This window comes from Rhipicephalus sanguineus, unplaced genomic scaffold, assembly GCF_013339695.2.
Source record: "Rhipicephalus sanguineus isolate Rsan-2018 unplaced genomic scaffold, BIME_Rsan_1.4 Seq340, whole genome shotgun sequence".
Lineage (NCBI taxonomy): Eukaryota > Metazoa > Arthropoda > Arachnida > Ixodida > Ixodidae > Rhipicephalus > Rhipicephalus sanguineus.
This window is the reverse complement of record NW_023615050.1, coordinates 159154-180001: the sequence shown is the minus strand read 5'-3', so window position 1 is coordinate 180001 and position 20848 is coordinate 159154. Positions and strand designations below refer to the sequence as shown.

General features: G+C 49.5%; 1 protein-coding gene across 1 annotated transcript; it reads right to left on the bottom strand.

Moving 5' to 3' along the window:
- Positions 1 to 7733: 7733 nt before the first annotated feature.
- On the bottom strand, positions 7734 to 10565 carry LOC119377081 (uncharacterized). The gene has a single exon (XM_037646685.1). It carries the CDS (start codon positions 10563 to 10565, stop codon positions 7734 to 7736), a length of 2832 nt encoding a protein of 943 aa, XP_037502613.1.
- Positions 10566 to 20848: the final 10283 nt, after the last annotated feature.

The window sequence follows — 20848 nt, the reverse complement described above, 5'->3', positions numbered from 1 at the left end:
GTACGCGATTAACCGGGCCCGTAGCCAGGGGGGGGGGGGGGGGGGCATCTGTCCGGCCCCCTCGAAATTCTGATGGAGGGGAGTGTTTTACAGCAAATAATGAAAATGGGCGTTTTTCTAAAATGGTCAAGGCCTTCAGCCAATGCCACTCCCCCCCTTCCTCCTCCACCCCCCCCCCCAAAAAAAAAAGAATTACTGGATACGGACCTGCGGTTAACCCTTTCAGTGTCACTGATGTACTAGATGTACTGTCGCGGCCACTGTTAGAGGGAACGCGGCACGCGTGGCCGCTCTCTTCGGGCCACCAAGCGGGCGCCGCGCGAAGTATTGCGGCGCAAGCGCAATCAGCGCCAGAGGCGGAGTTGGCTGCGCGTCGTCTGCTACGGTGCCTCCCACTTCGCCGCACGCGCTGTAATTCAAAATACTGTAGCTATGGAGCTCGATAGACAGTATTTGAACTTGGTTATCTAGGCGCGCCGTTCATGCTACACCCAGTATTCGGCTTCGAATTTCCGACGTTCGTTTTCGTCGCAAAATGAAGTTGGTCGCTCAAATTTCACTTGGTTACAAAACGAAATAGAGCACGTGGCATAAGATTAACAGCGTGTGCCTTGGATGCTTCACATGTCAAACAGCGCATTTAGGCGACGAAAGTCACACCCGCTTTTGATAAAACTCTGCTCGTTATGAGTTTAAAAGGGGCTGCATGTGTTCTAAGTGGGCATTTTGTCAAAGCAATACATTCCGGCATGGCCAGAGTTCCTGAGAATAAGCGCTGGGAAATTGTCGAGCTCTATTTCAAGGGTAGGTCGCAGTGAAAAATCGCCGAAGCGACGGGAAGAACGCTCAACACAGTCACCAGGATCGTAAGAGCATTTAAATCTTGCCGCCGGATCAAGGATGCTCCGCGGAAGCCGAGGTCTCGAGTTACGACTGAATAAGAGGATGCTTGAATCGTTGCGGTGGCAGCCGTGAAGCCAGGTCTCTCTGCTCAGCAAATCAAAAATACCTTCGACTTGAGAGCATCCGTGACAACGGTCAAGCGACGCCTCCGGGAAGTGGGTCAGAAGAGCAGGATTGCAGCCCAAAAGCCTCTCCTTCGCGCTCAGAACAAAGAAAAACGGCTGCAGTTTTCTCGACTGCATGCGCAACGTTCAACTGAGGATTGGAAGCAAGTCGTCTTCACAGACGAGTGCACGTTCACTACATCGTGCGATCAGCAAGCCCGTATTTGTCGCCGTGACAACACCCGGTAAGCTACGCGAGAATGTGTTTTGGCAAACGTGCTTTTTGTAAGAAAGAAATGTGCTTCCAGCATGGGCTTCCAATTTTGTAATGTAAATACGTTTAAATGGCTGTTTCATTCCGTTTGCATGCATACATCTCGAGACTCCCGGATGCTTTCTTTTACATGACGATTATTGATTATGAGGTGTAACGGCCGACGCTACACAGGCGATGCGACGCGCCGTAAGGGGGGGGGGGGGGGCTCCGGATTAATTTTGACCACCTAGGAATCATTAACGTGCACCGAAATCGTTTAGAAGAAGGCAATGACGGCTTATGAGACTGCGGTTAATCGTAAAGGCATTGCAAACGCTGCACGTTTAAACATATAGCTTGAACAGGTTCGTAACTGCTTCAGCTATCTGTACGTTTCCTTATTTTATGCGTTCACAATCGGTAGTCTAGACACCCAAATGTTCTTTTCTTTTTTTTTCCTTGATGCAGGTACCAGCCAAAGTTCTTACAAAGAGTCTCGAAAACTGGAAGGTCAACTGTAAGTGTGTAGGGCATGATCAGAAAAGACGGTCTCGGACCTCTTGTGAGAATCGACGGCAAGTTCACAGCGAACAAGTACTGCGAAATTTTGACCACAGTGGCCCATCGCGAACTTGCAAAGGTGCACTTCTCCGGGGCTGGTCCTGTATTCAAACACGACCGATCGCCTGTGCACACTTCGAAGCAAGTTGAAGCCCTACTACGCCAGCTCAACATCGCCGTTTTAGAGTGGCCGCCCCAGTCACCAGACTTCAATATTATTGAAAATATTTGGGGCCAAATGAAAGCGGCACTCGCATCCTAGCCCCTCCATGGAATGTCAAGGGACAGCCTTTGGAGAGCAGTCCACGCTGTATGGGAACTCCTTAAGCTGGACGCCACCTTTCTGGATTCGTTATACAGTTCCCTGCCATGTAGGATGGCTGCCGCGATTGCCTCCGGGGGAGATGCAACGAGGTACTAAAATTCGCTTTCGTCATTGGTTCGGACGCTGCACCCTGTTGCCTCAATTGTCTCCGAAAGGAAAGAGACCATCTAAGCTTCATTTGCAGCCGTGGTCATGGCTTCATCATATATATATACATATATATATATATATATATATATATATATATATATATATATATATATATATATATATATATATGTATATATATATATATATATCTGAAGCACAGATTTATCAATATCTCTTGTTTGTCGTGCGATTTTTTTACTTCCTTAGCATGCCAATTCTGAAACCCACCCTCTGTGATCAAAGGGGACTTTTAGAAGTAAAAGGCGCAGTTAATATTTTAGGCGTACAGCATGCCTGTGCGCTTTCATAACTGATTCAGAATAATATCTACAGGCTTTGTGTATTCCAAAGCACGCGCGCAATCTAGGTTTCGCCGCTCGAGGCGAAGTGGGAGGCACCGTAGCAGATGACGCGCAGCTAACTCCGCCTGTGGCGCTGATTGCGCTTGCACCGCAATAGTTCGCACGGCGCCCGTCGTGGCGCTCCGCGGAGCGCGGTCACTCGCTCCGTGTTCCCTCTAACAGTGGCCACGACTGCCTATCCTCCGCAAACACCTTCAAGATTGTGAATGACGTACGTGTACATATGTTGAAAAAGCGCGCCTTTTTCGATGATTATTTCTATTCCTTGGCATGTGCTGCCACATTGCGGGAATACAAGGATCTTTTTCCTGTCCCCATGTCTCTCAGTCTTTTTTATGCTTTCTTACAGAGGTGCACCATCTACTCTTGGTATCGCCCTTCGGGTCGTTCCTGCAAGTCGCGCCCGCAAAACTGAAGGTTGTCTGGTTTGGAATGAATCTCTTGAAGGGTGACCATGATGCTATTCTCTCGTTCATTGCTCCCTCAGGCACGACTGCGCCTGCTTCAGCGCAGGTGCTGGCTGACACAAATGATGCTGCCGTGGCTGCTTTCGCTGTACTCAGAAAAACCACTTTTGCCTCGTTGGCAATAAGACGAAGGATTATTATAGGTTTCTGACTTTTTACTTTCCGGATGCGCACACAACGAACCATACAGTCGTCTTCTGTGCGCTCACTCGCGCAGGTCTCTTGCTCTATGGAAGCGTGCGCCGGCTTCTCTGCTGCGATTCGGAGAAATCGACACTAGGTTCACTCGACTCGGCAGTCAAGCGGCGATTCGGAGGAATCGCCGCTTGACTGCCGACTGGTGATGCAGAACTCTCGGTAAATTGACTATCGATAGCATCGATAGTTTTTTTTTTCTATAACTATCGATAGTGTCGACAAACTATCGATAGTACTACTACCGACAAACTATCGAAAGTGCAATCGGTAGTACCATGGTTAATATTAGTAGCGATCTTACTGCTACGCTTGTTCATTGCTTTGTTTCGATGTATTCGGGTTTCACCCACAAAGACTGTTAGCAACGTTTGACGCATACCGCGCCGTAATGTTTGAGAAGCATCACGATTGTTTGAGATCGTTCTGTTAAGATTACGCGCCGGACGCGAATAGTCAAATTTATTCGGGAGCTTACGCGAGCACCAGCGATAACGCTGGAAGGTTCGATGAATGATGTTAGACGGCGCTTTCCACCGATGATCAGATTACTCGACGGCCGACGACAGTTCCCGCCGCTGTCGGTGCGCAGCCGCTGTCAGTTTTATTTGTTTTTTTTTTCACAACATCGCCCAAATAAAGAGCTCCGTATTTGCCTGCCTTGTTTCAGCATTCCTCACCGTCACAACCGCGTGACAATACTATCGGTAGTGGTGTGAATAATGATGCTGTTACGGGCCTGCCATAAGCCGCGCAGTTCCACTGTATGTAACGCTTTCCTTTCCGCTACAGCTGAATAGTTTGACTTTATGATCATGTGTCAGAAAAAAGTAAGTTTCGCCGTAACGTCGAAGCAATGAATGCGATAGCAATAAATTGGAATGTAACGCGAAGAACCGAAAGCAGCTCAAAATTGCCAGCGCGTCGCTCGAGCCCAAAGGACGCACGAAAAGAACGCACACAGGACGAACGAAAACTATCATGCGTCACAGCTCGACACTGGAAGCGCACTGCTCTAACATAAAGCAGGACGCACGAAACGAACGAACAGGTACACACAGGACGAGAGCGAACTGTCTCAGTTGTTTCTTATTCTGTTTGAACAGCGCGCTCTTTAAGCAAACGCGACCGCTGCAGCCAGCGAAGTGACCTTCGTACGCTCTGTGACTTCAGCGCGGACATCGCGGGGAAAGCACAAGACATACAACCCCCCGATCTCCCCCACCCCCGCCAGCCGCCCCCTTCTTTCCTTGAGATAAGCACACGAAGGGGACCGCGCTCTGTGGGTGGAAGAGCAACGGCGTTCGCAGGAACGGGGCGACGAACTTTAAAGCGCGCCACGCGAGCCCATCGCGCCATCTATGTGGTAACTAAGAAAGCATGCTGCTGTAAGTGGTGTATATAAATAGCTCGCCGTTAGCAGGCTGAAGTTTTCCTGAATTATTTTGCTTTACGGCTTTGATATATATATATATATATATATATATATATATATATATATATATATACCGGGTGTCCCAGCTATCTTTAGCCAAGAGTTAAAAAAATACAATATTAGAGGCAGGCGAGTGAAATCAGTTGCAAATTGCTGACAGCCACCTTGCGCACTACAGACAATTTTTTGTTTTGCAATTAACTAATTTATTAATTAGGATGATTAAACAAAATTGCTAAATATTGACTTTAGGCGAGAAATGCTGCTTGCAAACTTCGAGAGCGTCTTCAGAAACCCCAATTGCATTATTTGCGATAAAGAAAGTCTCACGTATACCATTTTTTCCAAGCTGCAAAGAAAGCCCGCGAAATACAAAAAGAACCACGTGACTTGCGCGCGCGCGCGCCGCGAGAATGCTGCCCTCAGCCGTGGTTTGAGCAAACGAAATCAGCTGCGGCCGCGACTCGCCGGCTCCGTTGCAGCGGTAGGCCGATACGTGGGCGGTGGTTCCTTGGCCCGTTGCCAGCCAGTTGGCGCGCGTGACGATGCAAGTTGTAGCAAGCGCGGGCCAAGAAACCACCTTTAACTTATCGGCCTACCGCTGCAACTGAGACAGCGAGTCGCGGCCGCAGGTGATTTCGTTCGCTCAAACCACGGCTGAGGGCAGCATACTCGCGGCGCGCGCGCGCACTAGTCACGTGGTTCTTTTTGTATTTCGCGGGCTTTCCGTGCAGCTTGGAAAAAATGGTATACGTGAGACTTTCTTTATCGCAAATAATGCAATTGGGGTTTCTGAAGACGCTCTCGAAGTTTGCAAGCAGCATTTCTCGCCTAAAGTCAATATTTAGCAATTTAGTTAAATCGTCCTAATTAACAAATTAGTTAATTACAAACAAAAACTTGTCTGTAGTGCGCAAGGTGGCTGTCAGCAATTTGCAACTGATTTCACTCGCCTGCCTCTAATATTGTATTTTTTAACCCTTGGCTAAAAATAGCTGGGACACCCTGTATATATATATATATATATATATATATATATATATATATATATATATATATATATGGGTATAATACAACGGAGGCGTTGTCAACAGTGATATAAATATTTATTTCTCAACAGTTTCGGGAGGGGGCCTCCCTTCATCGCGGGATGAGTTAAAACTGACGTCGAAGTTCGGTCTTGCTTCTTGCCGCGTCGCTCTCGCCTTCAAGGACATTTCAGAGAGTAGGGGAGATAGATTACGAGGAAAAAGAAAAAAAAAGAAAAAACGAGAAAGGTGAGAGAAGAACACCGACGAAGTCAGAAAGCGAGGCGAGGAAAAAAAAAGAGAAAAAGAAAAATGCTAACTGTGTATGGCATTAAGTCGTTAAAGGTGTTTGTCTGTTCACGTCGGGCGCAGGGCCACCCAAAATTGTTGTCGCGGAGGGCAGAGTGGAGCACCTGAGGGAAGAGCACCCCTTAATGGGTCGGCATCCCGCCTTTCATCTCCGCCCACTCCCTGTGAATAGGCTCCAAGTGGTAGACGAGCGTAAGCACTTTACATTGTACAAGTAGTGAAAAACATGAACAAAAAATAAACAAAAAAGGGAGAAAAGAAAAGAAAACCAAGAAAGTAAACGACATTGCACACGTACGAGCCAGTCAAGAAAGAGGTATGGTCTCAATTATGATTCCATGTTGTCAAATTCATTTTGGCTTATCTCTCGGAGACAGGAGAGTCTTCCAGGGTCCTCATTGATGCCGGCTGATAATGTTCTAAATTTAAAGATAAAATATGCCTCACGTTGTTCGCGCGCGCGCGTGTTTTGGAAACCGGACTGTAAAAGAGTTACGCTGATATTTTCAAAGCTGTGGTTTGGCAAGCGTAGATGTCTGGATAAGGGTAGCTTTGGCAGTGAAGTGGCGTGGTACCGGTGATTATTAAACCTCAGCCGAAATGGCGTGTCCGTTTGGCCGATGCATTCTTGCCCGCATACGTTACAATGTAACATGTATATCACATTGCTGGAGTCACAATTTCTGTTTTGGGTGATGTTGAATTTGAAATCTGAGAAGCTTGCCTTTGATTCACGCGTTGTGACTATGTGTGGGCATACCTTGCAACGAGCTTTTCCGCAGGGGCGGCACCCTGGCTCAATTTTGGCCGGGTTTGTTTTTGCTCTGACAAGAATGTCCTTCAGGTATTTATCCCTGCGGTACACCACGCGAGGTGGCTCCGCGAAGATGGAGGTCAGTCGTTTGCTTTGCCTAATTATGTTGAAGTGGTGGGAAGTATGTTGTTAACTCGTGGCACCGATGAGAAGTTAGTGCAAGCTTTGTTTGGGAAGTTGTTTTGGATACTGTTTTTGGCTCCTTAATTATGTCATTCCGGTTCACGCTGCGAGCACGTAGTATGGCATCGTCAATAATGTCTTCGGGATAATTTTGTTGTGATAGGGAATTCTTTAAGCGTTCTGCGTGTTTGTCAAATTCCTGTATATCGGTGCATATTCTTCGATACTGGTAGGCCTGACAATATGAAACACCCGTCTTGCAATGTCTTGGATGGCTACTGTTGAAATGTAGGTACATTTGCCGGTCTGTAGGCTTTCTGTAAAGGTTTGTTGAAAGGCGTTCATTTTTGACTGAAACAGTCACGTCCAAGAAGTTAATGCTAGTTTTAAAAATGCTATGCGTGAATTTAATTGATGGGTGGAGCTCGTTGAAATCCCATATGAACTGTTGAAGGCTCCGTAAAGTCTAGCGAATGACTGCAGAATGGTGCGTTTCGTGGCTGAGTGTGCAGAGACGTACGCGGAAACGGCCTGCGGGCTGATCACGATGTCGTCATTCTTGCGGTCCCATACTAAGCCGAGCAACTTTGTTGTTTCTCTGGTTTCTCCAATGCTATCGATAGAAGTGTTGTCCTGGAGAAATTTACGACCAAGAACGCGTGAATTGGAGCACCACTTTCTCAGCTCCATACTTGCGTCTGCTAAATATTCAGTGCAGCACGGTAGAGTTCGAGAGCTTCTTCGTCGGTGGAAGCACCTATGACGAGGTCGTCTACGTAGAATGCTTTCTGTAGGCGTGTAGCTAGTACTGGCTCAGTCTTTTTCCACATGTCGAAGTGATGCTGTAAAGTAGCAGCCAGAAGGAAAGGGCTTGATGACGCTCCAAAGGGCACTCGAGTCATTCGCCATTCGACGATGCGAGGTGGTTTCCCTTCTTCGTCAGTGATTCGGTTGACCCATAAAAAGCGGAGAGCGTCGCGGTCTTCTTGTCGGATGGAAATTTGTAGAAAAGCCTTTCGGATGTCCGCTGTCAAAATAATTGGGTTCATTCTGAACTGTACCAGGAGTTGCAAGAGCTCGGCACCAAGTTTGACTCCCTTGTCTAAGATATCGTTGAGCGATGACTCGCCGCGTTCGTGTGAAGATGCGTCGAACACTACCCGGATCTTTGTAGTGATAGCATCTCGACGGACGACGGCATGGTGAGGAAGGTAGTAAACGGTCGCTCCTGGCTCTGAAGAGGTGTCGACACGTTCGGCGTGACCTTCTGTGAAGTACTCCCGGATGGTGCGGTCATACTCCTCCAACAGCGCCCGCTGTCCTTCGAAGCGCTGAAGTTGGCGTTTAAGTCGGGTTTCCGCGACACTTCGGTTTGTGCTAGTCAATCGTCCCTGGTGCTTTATCATGAGAGGAACCACATACCGACCGGCTTCTTTGTGCATGCACTGTGTGAACAGATTCAATGATGCTTGATCCAAAGTGCCGACATCTTCCGAAGGGTCGGTGATTCCTATCGCATCGAGTCGCCACATCTCGGTCGGGTCAACCATACAAGGTGTAGCTTGGCTATGGCGCTCACACGCAAGGAATAGAGCCGATGTGCTGTAGTTCCCGTGATGCAATTCTTTAGCAGTTTCGACTTGATAAATGCCTTGCACCAGCCAACCAAAGATCGTCTCAACGGCGCATAGGTCACTACTCAGGCGTTCGATTCTTCCCGTTACTATACGCCAATAGTGGTCCGATCCAATGATGACACTGATGGTTTGGGTCGGTCGGTCTCCTAGCTGCTGTTCATCGGCAACAAGCATGTTGCGCTCGCGCAGCTGCACCAGAAGATCTTGTCCGATAGCTGGCGTCCTCACTATGCAGACTTCTGGCACTTCAAGAGCATCCACCGTGATGCCGTGCGTATCGAAACGACTCTGCAGCTTGAGTTGCACGGTTCGGTATCTGTAAGTTCGGGAATGTTTGGAGCTGCCAAATGTTAGCAGAGACAGGTCTTCTGTGCCGACGGAAGGTAGGTCGAGTCTGGTGGACAAGTCGCGTCTTATAAATGTTCTTTGGCTGCCGGTGTCAAGCAGTATACGAACCAGCACGGAATTGTGCCTTCCCGATACCCATACTGTGGCCGTTTGCATGAGAACAGCTGGAGATGGCGACGTAGAACTGCTTGCGGGAGCACTGGTAGTGACTGGCACGCTGTCGGTTTTCGTTGTGTCACTTCTGTCGGCATTCGGGTGGTTGTAGGGTTTCCATATTGCGCAAAGTGCGGTAAGATGATGGTTTGCGCAATGCTTGCACTTGAGCCACGCTGCGTTGCGGCACTTTCGTGCGACGTGTCCCTCTCTGGCACATCTGAAGCAGCAGTTCTTCTCGATTAGTCGCCGCCGAATTTCGTCGGCTGACATGATAGTCTGACAGTCCTTCACAATGTGGTCACGGTGGCCACACAGTACGCAGCAGGCATGGCTGTTGTTTGCAGATCCTGCGGCTAGCGCTACTGCTGACGGTACCGGCGGTTGTAAGCGAGGATGTCTTTGCTCCTGTGCCACGAGGCTAGATTTTCGTAGGCTCCTCGAACGAGAGCTCTCTTCTCTGCTCTCGATCTGTATCTGCAGAAACTTCATCACGTCACGCACCTCTTCTTGCCGTGACCTTGGAGTAGCCCCGTCGTTCGCTTCGGTCTCCTTCATGCGTTGCCGGTAGAGAATGGCGATGTCTTCGGGGAGAGCTCGCATAAGCACTCGGTGAAGAATAACAGCGTACTCCGATGCTTGAACTCCAAGGCTATCCAGGCAGCTGGTGTGAAATCGTACTTCTTCGTATAGTTCCCGCAGCTGCGATAGATTGGACGAATGATCCACAGTAGCGATTGCAAGCAAGCTATCAATATGTTCGTCTACAAGAGCGGTATGACGGCCGAACCTTTCTTTGAGCACTTTGACTGCCACCGCGTAATTCGCTTGCTCCAGGCGCACACCCTCGATCGCACGTTTCGCAGCTCCGGTTACGTAAGATCGCAAATAAGAAAACTTTTCAATGTCCGACAGCTCGCAGTTGTTGTGGATCGTGGCCTCAAAATGTTCCCAGAATCCCTGCCACTCGCGAAGTTCCCCGGAGAAAACGGGTACCTGTAATTTCGGCAAGGCAACTCGTAGCTGTGATCGGTTACTTGCTTGAGCGGAGACTTCTTGGGGCCTGGTTTCGGTAGCGACGCCAGGTGCAGCACCGTCCGCGGGCCTGGCAGCTGACTGGAGAAGGTAGCGGACACGGCTCATAGTGTTGCGGATCTTGTCGTGATAGTCGAGAGCCATTGTCACTTCCTCCTCATACTCGGCGCCGTCTGTTGTGATATCAGCAATCTTTTGGTTGAGATCTGCAAGCGTCGTGTCTTTGTCCTGGAGGTCATCCAAGATGACTTGCAGATCGGTCGGAGAAGGATTCTCCGCTTGCAAAGCTTCGGTGGCGGACGTGATGAGCTTTGTAGCGGCGGCTCGAATGACTCCTCTGGTGCGTCGCAGGCGGTCCATCTTCGGAACCGGACGTCAGTCTTCTCCCGGGTTTCGGCACCAAACTATATAGAAGACAGAGAGACTGACGTCCCCTTCGGTGACGGTTTATTCATCGAACTGAACTTCCTTTTTTCTCTCGCGGCGCTGTCCACGTCCGTGCCCACGCGCTCTGCCGCGCATCGTCCTCTTCAGTTTTCATCACCCCTCCCGAAACTGTTGGGAAATAAATATTTATATCACTGTGGACAACGCCTCCGCTGTATTATACCCATTAACCGAGAAGCCCATTGAACCATATCTGCAGTTATATAATATATATATATATATATATATATATATATATATATATATATATATATATATATATATATATATATATATATATACGGTCCATGACGGCGGCGACGGCGACGGCAAAAATCAGCCAAGACTGTCCATATAATTGGTATCGCAATAACACACTCAGGTGAAGAACACAAGCATGCCAACTTTCTTGCCCTTCAGCCTGCTCCTTCGGCTCTCCTATGTACCACGCGCGCGGAGAACCAAGTTTATTCTGCAGTGAGTTCGTGCTGCTGATTTTATACTATGTTAGTACCATCAAATATGTTTCTATCGATAGCGCTACCACTAGTATTTTTTACCATTGATAGTTCGAGATTGACTCAGCTGTCGATAGTATCGATGATACCATCGATAGTTCTGCATCACTACTGCCGACTTACAATCTTATTTTAGATGTGAAGCATCTTATAGCGGAGTTCAATCCGGTGGTGGTGGGGTGCGGCATGACCACCCTTACTGCGCATGCGCAAGCCCTCTCCACACACCTCCGCTCCTTCTCCACCTCCTCTCCCCTCCTCTCTCCACTGCCCCTCTGAAACGCGGGCTCTACATGCCGAAATGCTGCTTCGCATTGCCTCATGGTCCCCTTTAGCGGGAGATGGTGTGATTTTATTGGGTGTCCGCCCGCCATAAAATGAGTTACTAGTTCAGACTGAAATATTGCTTGATGAGCGAGCGACATCTCAAAAGCGAGCATCGTGAGACGACGCCCACTTAATCAAGGGTGACCTTTCTTCCTCTGTGTTTCCGCTTGACGCCACTTCATGCAGTTATTGTTGTACATCTGTGAACTTCTCCACTTATGGCTTTTTTAAAAGTCATATAAGCTTTTTTTTAGAATTTGTCTGTGTTTTCATTATTAAATGATGTGTGCGCATAACACAAATGATTTTTTTTTGTCACGTTATGGTCACCCTAAAAAATAGACCCTGGCGGGTCGTATTTGGCAAAAAAATTCTACCCTCAAAAGGTTAATGCTTTCTACATAAGTTGATACTTTTGGACGCGCTGTCTCACACAAAGACGCACAAAAGAACACACACGTAGCACACAACATGAGCGGGAACTAACAACAATTTATTTGATGAAAAAAGACAATATGCAGGGTGCGAGAAAGAAGGACACCGGTAGCGTGCGAAAACCACATAGAAAGAGAAGAACCATCCAGGTCACCCCTCAAGTCGGTCCATGTCTTATGTTTAAAGTTCTTTGTAAACGCGAATAACACTTAATCATCAGTGAAATGTATCGATGGCGCACTAACACGCAAATCATTGCCGGCATTGCGCATTGTGAAGGCATCGACGATCTCCCTTTGTCTTGTATCTCTAGATCGCGATACAACTGTAGTTCTTTCCAGATCTGTCTGACGTTGACAACTGCTGCAATGTGTAGCTGGCTACCAGGGTGTCGAGTGTGTTTATTGTTCTAATTATGCTCACGTAAATGTGTGTTAATGCACCTATCAATTTGTCTAATGTACCGTTTACCGCATAAGGGAACACAATATACCGTATAGACTTCTTTCAGGGCCACGTTGTTTCTGCAATTTGGTGAGGTGCGGCCCTTCCACGGAAGTGTTCAATTTCAATTTTTGTTCAATTTTTGATCCACTTATGGGAATCTTATTTATTTGTGCCAATAATATCTAATGACGAGATATCTGGCGTCTAGCTGCGGACATCCTCGCTAGATGTCTTCATCGGTATCGCTGCTCAGGCACGGCTCGTCGCAGCTGCTTGGGTCACCCGCACGCTCACGTATCCAATTGTCCTCAGTGTCGTCCATAGCAATGGAAACCCCGGTGACCTGTTGCCATCTGGTGACTCCCGCAAAATGCGTCGCATGCGAGACGCGACAACGCTGCTGTTTGCTGGCGAGATTTTTTTTTCCAAAAATTTGAACTTCCAAGTTGGGGGAAGGGGCCCTTACACGAGCGCGGCCCTTAGTCGAGTGTATACGGTAATTTTGGTATACATCTCACTAACGAAACTAGCAGGACAGACAGACAGACAGACAGACAGACAGACAGACAGACAGACAGACAGACAGACAGACAGACAGACAGACAGACAGACAGACAGACAGACAGACAGACAGACAGACAGACAGACAGACAGACCGATAGATAGATAGATAGATAGATAGATAGATAGATAGATAGATAGATAGATAGATAGATAGATAGATAGATAGATAGATAGATAGATAGATAGATAGATAGATAGATAGATAGATAGATAGATAGATAGATAGATAGATAGATAGATAGATAGATAGATAGATAGATAGATAGATAGATACTTTTGAAGTCGCAGAAGTTCGCTGAGAAATGCTTCGCACTTTATTCCCTCTGTGAATAGCAAAGAGAGCATTGCCCAATTTCTGCCGGTTGCTGCATCCAAAAGCGCTGCACCCAGGCATTCTTCGATGCCTCGGAAGGCTTGTGATTTAAGTCAAAACGATACCGGAGGTCATAAAGTTCCTGCACGCTTTCCACAAGCTATAAAAACAATAGCCCTCCAAAGCGTCGAGCGTCGGTGGCTGAGAGACAGTAGCGAGGCAAGCAAGCTGGACCATTCATTTGCAAAACCACCGGGAGAGCGCGGCGGCGACGAGAAAAGGAATTCGAAAAGCAATGCAAAGAAATGCACTGCCGATCAGCATTCACGTTTTGTTTGCGGCGCACCGCTCATGTACATGTCCATGCCTTGTTTATTTAAAAACAACTACGACACACGCTACTGTGGAGGGTGTAGAGATACTTGTGGCTAAAGAAGTAAGCCGAGGAAAGCAGCACAGCGTTGCACAGGTCGCGCAGAAACAACGTGGTGTCGATATGTGACAATTGTCTACGATGCGTTTATAAAATCGCAGTGGGAAATACGCTGGAGACTTATTGCAGTGCAAGGTTATCATTGAAGATTGACAGTCACACTTCCGCTGCCACGAACTCTTCTTGAACGCCTCCTTCTGATTCGAAACGCAGGCCACTAGTGAACAGCAGCTCCGCTTTGCTATGGGGTGCGCCTCGTGCCGCTGCCGTCGGGATTAGTTAAGCGCGGAGAGCTCTGATATTGAGTTCTCGTCCATTTGTCGCAGCACATTGAGGTCCGCTGACCAATGGGCGTTCGATAACATAGTGTCACGTGGTCGTGACGTCGACGAAGACAGCAGTCGGCGTTTGCAGGATGAAACTGTTTATTTGGCCGAACTTGTGGCCGGAAAATGAGAACTAGAGCTACAGCAATACACGCTGTACAATGATAGCGGCGAAAAGGGCGTCGTCCGTCGATCAACTGACAAGCGGTCAATCGCGTCGGCTTTTATACAGGCGGTATCGAACTTTCCAGCAATATCGCTGGTGGCGGCGTTATCTCTAGACAAAGGTGGAACATTCGCGTGCGGGGCGCAATCTTAACAGAACGAGCTACTATAGACGTGAAGCTTCTCGAACAATGCTTCGCGGACAGCGTCGAGCGTTGATAACCGTCCCTGCCGGTCAAAACCGAATACATCAAAACAAGACAAGAAGTGGACGTGGCATTGACCCCCTCTGAAAAAGCATCGTCCCGATGCTTGTGAAAGAACATAGTAGAGAGAAACAAATGCATACAAAAATAAATTACAATAACAAAGGAAGAAAAATAGAGTCCCCAGGTTCTCTAACGCGCAAAAAACGGCTTAAGGCGCACGACATGGACGACTTCAGGTCGTGCGCGGCGTCGCTGGGAGTTCGTAATGCCGTCCGGGATCACCTCGTAGTCAAGAGCGCCGAGGCGTCGAAGAACCTTGTATGGCCCGAAGTATCGCCGAAGGAGTTTTTCGCTAAGCCCACGTCGGCGTATCGGCGTCCAGACCCAAACGCGGTCGCCGGGCTGGTATTCCGCGAAGCGTCGTCGAAGATTGTAGCGACGGCTGTCGGTGTGCTGCTGGGTCTTGATGCGCAGGCGGGCGAGCTGTCGAGCTTCTTCGGCACGTTGTAAGTAAGCGGCGGCATCGAGGTTTTCTTCGTCGGTGACGTTGGGTAGCATGGCGTCGAGCGTCGTCGCCGGGCTCCTTCCGTAGACCAACTTGTACGGCGTCATCTGCGTCGTTTCTTGGACGGCCGTGTTGTATGCGAAGGTCACATATGGAAGGATGGCATCCCAGGCAGCACGCCGGCATTGGACCAATCTCGGAACAATGTTGGTAAACATTGGCAGAAATATTGGTCCTGCGTTGGCTTTTGGGGGTTTGCTGCACCTAAATGTGCATTGGTCCAATATTGGATGCCAATGATTTTCCAATATTGGCAAGGATGGCTGTAGCCAACATTGTCCGTCCAACATATCGCCAATAATGGCAAGGATGGCTGTAGCCAACATTGTCCGTCGTACGTATCGCCAACATTGTATAAATATTGGCAGCTCCAATATTTTTTGCCAGCCTTTATCGTTGGCTGCACCATCGTTCTTTTATTTCCAGCGTTTAACGCTGGAAAAGAAAACATTTTCCACTGAATGTGTAGTTTAACGTGAGGTAGATTTTTGTGCACGTAAATAAATGCATGTTGCCCACGCTTTTGCTTTTAGGCAAGCAGCAGGGATAATCAGCGTACAAAAGCTGAGAGTACACACAAGTTTATTCTGCATGTATACATATGGCAAAGATACTGCAAGTTTTGAAAGTAATTTCGCATTTCGCGCTTTGTTCTGCTGACCGCTTGCTGGCAGATAACAGCTGCACAGAACCTACACTAATTACCTTGAATAACGCCCTTATATTAGAAATCAGGGAAACGAGACCACTCACAAACACACAGAGCCCTCCCTAGGTGTTAGCGCTTATTTGATTTGTCAGTTCACCGAAGGTTCAAAAGGAAGTCAGTGAAAAGCGAAGCGTGATACAAAATGAAATAAATGAACATCTACACGTGAACAGACATTCGATACAGCCGAGATCCATAGCCACGTTGAACTACCAGGAAGTTCATCGCCTATTTAATAATTAAAAAGTGACTGCGGCAAGAGCTTGAAAGTCTGCGACAACTTTACAACTAATAAAAATTTGTGTGTTACAAATCCATCATTTCTTTGCGCGAATTGAGCGGCGAAGGGCAAATGAAAAACGGCTGTTAAGCTGACGTACTACAACGCGAGAAAAGAACAAAACAACAAACGCAAATGCTGAAACATCGCTAAGGGCGAGGACTTAACTAACCTGCTTCGACGCGCACAGAAAAGCCCACCACATGGGTATTCACAAAGTAACAATTTTAGAGAAAATACACGGTAGTGTAGACGTTAATAAACGCAGCACATATTTAACGTATGAAAAACACGGAAAGTAACATGCGATTAAGGAAAGAAACGACTTACTGAACGCGATACGAACACAACAATCCGGCGGAAAGTTTGCGAGTTGTCAGGACACATCGGCGCTCATCTGCGGATCGCTCTTCAAAAGTCAAAACAATCAAGTCCGATGAAGAACAGGACAGCTGCCTTCTCACTGTGGCATCGTCGTCGAATCTCCGTATCCATAGAATCGCGGCATCCTGTCTCGGTATCCGACTCCGTTTTTTCCCGATGACTCTTGACTGAATACTGAGGGGCGCGCGGCGCGCGCCCGCCGATACCGGGAGCCCGAACGAGGGAAAGTAACCGCCAGTCCGCCACTGACTGACGAAGAATAGCCGCCGGCCAGAAGGGGCCGAAACGCGTACGCATCTTCCGAGGTGCCGTCGTCTCCCGCCATCTCCCTCCCCCCCCCCCCCCCCTCTCGTTTTCAAAGGCATTGAAAGCCCGGAGCCACGTTTGAACCGTCGCGGGCGGAGCAGCCGTCAAGTGACAAGTGTTTTATGCCCAGCCACCCCCGCGCAACCCCACTGCCGGGAGGAAAGGACGTAAAATTGCTGAGAAAAACATGGCGTCGCGCTGCTTCTCCGGCCTCCCGATCACCGAGAACATTTGTTCGAAGTGAACACGTCTGGTTGCGTGAAGCGTTGAGAGTCCAAACATAACTCATCGCTCATTTGGAGATTCCGCGGGCGATACCGTAGTATTGGACAGCATGTCGCTGTAGCACGCACACAAATAAGTTACAATCCTGTAATCCAACCAGTCGTGTAGCAAACACAAAAATACGTGGTGTGGTTGAAGTGACATGAAATGTTTTGATTGTTCGCCGCTAATAAAGCCGTCAGAAAAATATCGGTGCGCGTGCGCAAAAGAAGCATACTAGAATTCTATTCTACTCCATGCATTAACTCATCAACGCTATATACAGCTTCAATCAATGTAAAGGCAGGGTTTTTTTTATACAGTTTAGTTGTGTACGTTGGCTGTATCACACAATTAACTTTTAACAAGCATTGAAAAGTGAGATGTTGTGCTGTGTTTCCTGTCTCATAGATGTATTTCCAGCAGCGCGCAAAACAGGCCATTTGTCTGTGGGTGGTACGCTGTGGTCCGGCGGTGGTTTGTTTGGCTGTATCTCAGTATTGCCTGAGTTAGATCAGCACTAAACGCCGTACCTCTGTCGGTGATGAGAACTTCTGGGGAGCCATGACGCAGGACGATGTTCTCAACGAAGAACTTCGCTACCTCGGCGGGACTGCCTCTAGGCAGGGCCCTCGTCTCGGCGTAGCGGGTGATGTAGTCTGTAGCTACGACGATCCATTTGTTTCCGGTATTGGACGTCGGGAACGGCCCAAGTAAGTCCATCCCGATTTGCTGGAACGGCCGTCGAGGTGGCTCGATAGGCTGCAGAAGTCCGGCTGGCCTAGTGGGCGGTGTCTTGCGTAGCTGACAGTCCCGGCAGGTCTTCACGTAACGAGTGACGTCGGCGGAAAGGCGCGGCCAGTAGTACTTCTCCTGTATTCTTGCTTGCGTGCGAGAAACACCCAGGTGTCCAGCCGTCGGGTGGTCGTGCAGAGCCTGGAGGACCTCTGGCCGCAATGTCGAGGGTACCACGAGAAGGCAATCGGCTCGAAGCGGTGAGAAGTTCTTCTTTAGGAGAACACCGTTGCGCAAGAAAAATGACGCCAGTCCCCGCGTGAATACCTTCGGAACAACGGTGGTCCTGCCCTCGAGGTATTCCACAAGACCCCTGAGTTCTGGATCCGTTCGCTGTCGTTCGGCGAAGTCGTCGGCACTTATGATTCCCAAGAAGGAGTCGTCCTCCTTGTCGTCCTGCGGCGGTGGGTCGACGGGGGCGCGAGACAGGCAGTCAGCGTCGGAGTGTTTCCTTCCGGACTTGTAAACGACGGTAATGTCGAATTCTTGAAGTCGTAGGCTCCACCGTGCGAGGCGACCTGAAGGGTCCTTCAAGTTAGCTAGCCAACACAATGAGTGGTGGTCGCTCACAACTTTGAAGGGCCTGCCGTAGAGGCAGGGGCGAAACTTGGATGCAGCCCAGATGATCGCTAGGCACTCCTTTTCTGTTGTGGAATAGTTCGTTTCTGCCTTTGATAGCGACCGGCTAGCATAACTGATGGCCCTTTCCTGCCCGTCAGTCTTCTGCACAAGGACGGCGCCGAGTCCTACGCTGCTTGCGTCGGTGTGGATTTCCGTATCGGCGTATTCGTCGAAATGTGCTAGTATCGGAGGCATCTGAAGGCGTCGTTTCAGTTCTTCAAATGCTTCGATTTGCGCCGTTTCCCACTTGAATGGCACGTCGGTCTTCGTGAGGTGAGTTAGCGGTTCGGCGATTCGTGAAAATTCCTTGACAAAGCGCCTGTAGTAGGCGCACAAGCCGAGAAAACGGCGCACGGCTTTCGTGTCGGTGGGGGGCGGGAAGGCAGCGATGGCAGCTGTTTTCCGCGGGTCTGGGTGAACACCACCCTTGCTGATCACGTGACCCAAAAACAGCGGCTCCTCGTATGCAAAGCGGCACTTTTCAGGCTTCAAGGTGAGGCCAGAAGTCTTGATTGCTTGTAGTACAGTGTCAAGGCGCCGGAGGTGTTCGTCGAAGCTTGAGGCAAACACAATGACGTCGTCCAAGTACACAAAGCAAGTCTGCCACTTTAATCCAGCCAGCACGGTGTCCATAACGCGCTGGAACGTCGCAGGTGCCGAGCAAAGACCAAAGGGCATAACCTTGAACTCGAAGAGGCCGTCTGGTGTTATAAAGGCAGTCTTCTCTCGGTCTCTCTCGTCGACTTCGATTTGCCAATAGCCGGTCTTGAGGTCCATCGACGAAAAGTACCTCGCGTTGTAGAGTCGATCCAGGGTGTCGTCTATCCGTGGGAGAGGGTAGACGTCCTTCTTCGTGATTTTGTTCAGGCGGCGATAATCGACGCAGAAGCGTAGGGTTCCGTCTTTCTTCTTCACTAACACCATGGGTGACGCCCATGGACTCTTCGACGGCTGGATGATGTCGTCGCGTAGCATTTCGTCGACTTGTTTCTTTAAGGATTCGCGTTCTCGCGTTGAAACTCTGTACGGGCTCTGCCGGAGTGGCCTGGCATTTTCCTCTGTTATGATGCGATGTTTTGCGACTGGGGTCTGGCGGATTCTTGACGATGACGAAAAGCAGTCCCTGTATTTCAAGAGCAGGGTTTTGAGCTGTTCTTGTTTATGCTTCGGAAGGCTAGGATTAACGTCGAAAACTGGTTGAGAAGCTTGGTTCGTCGGTGTTGGCTCGGAACAATCGGCGATGGCGAAAGCCATCGACGTAGCCGTGATTTCTTCGATGTAGGCGACTGTCGTGCCTTTGTTTACGTGTTTATACTCGTTGCTAAAATTTGTGAGCATCACTGTTGCTTTGCCTCCCGCAACTCTGCTATTCCTCTTGCGACGCAAATCTCGCGGTTAATCAACTGGTGCTGGTCGCCTTCAATGACGCCTTCCATGTCTGCTACTTTCTGAGAGCCGACGGAAATGATGACGCTGGAGCGAGGGGGAATGGTGACTTGGTCTTCCAGCACATTCAAGGCATGCTTCCCTGGCGGCGTGTACCGCGGTAATGCTTTTTCTGTAGATAGTGTTATCGACTTCGATCTGAGGTCGATGACTGCACCATGAAGGCCTAAGAAGTCCATACCAAGGATGACATCTCGGGAGCAATGCTGAAGGACTACGAAGCTTGCGGGATAAATCCGGTTGTTGATGGAGACCCTCGCTGTGCAGATTCCTGCCGGCGTTACTAGGTGACCTCCCGCTGTGCGGATTTCGGGGCCTTCCCAGGCGGTCTTGACTTTCTTCAGCTTCGTCGCGAACGGTCCACTGATGACAGAATAGTCGGCTCCAGTATCGACGAGAGCGGTGACGTTGTGGCCGTCGATGAGAACGTCGAGGTCACTCGTTCGTCGCCTACCGTTTCGATTTGGTCGCGGCGTCGGATCACGGCTACGTCGGTTTGTCCCGCTGCTTCGTCGTTGTGTCGTCAGGTCTTCTTCGGGCCGTGAAGTTTCGACGTCAGGGCTTCGTTCGGCTTGTGGCGTGTTCTTTAGATGTCGTTGCGGCGTTGTCGTCGGCGGCGGAGGATCTTCGGTATTTCGTCGTACAGCAACCGCACCTCCATCGGTTGCTGCCCTTAGTTTTCCGGATACGGGCTGGGTGACCGGCCTCGCGTTGGGCCAGTGTATGGTCGGCGTTGGGGGGAGACGTAGCGGCCTGGCGACGGCGAACGGGAAGGTTGTGGGGGCGTCCATTGCGTTCCCGCGAGGTAGTCGGCGATGTCGTGTGGTCTTTCCCCTCGCTGTGGACGCGGCGCGTCGATGGCGAACCCACGCAGTCCCATCTGCCGGTACTTGCAGCGGCGGTAAGTGTGGCCAGCTTCCCCGCAATGGTAGCAGAGTGGGCGGTGGTCGGGGGTGCGCCAAACGTCGGTCTTTCTCGGCGTGTATAGCTAGCCGGCTGGCGGGCGGTATGGCGTCGGTGGCGGCGGCGGTGGCGCCTGGCGGCGGAACTGCTGGGATGGCGCGGCGTCTTGACGTGGGCGAGGAGGGGGGGCGTTGCGTCGGGCTGCAG

Excerpts from the sequence above, each read along its gene's own strand:
- LOC119377081 (XM_037646685.1), bottom strand. The coding sequence starts at position 10,565 with ATGGACCGCCTGCGACGCACCAGAGGAGTCATTCGAGCCGCCGCTACA.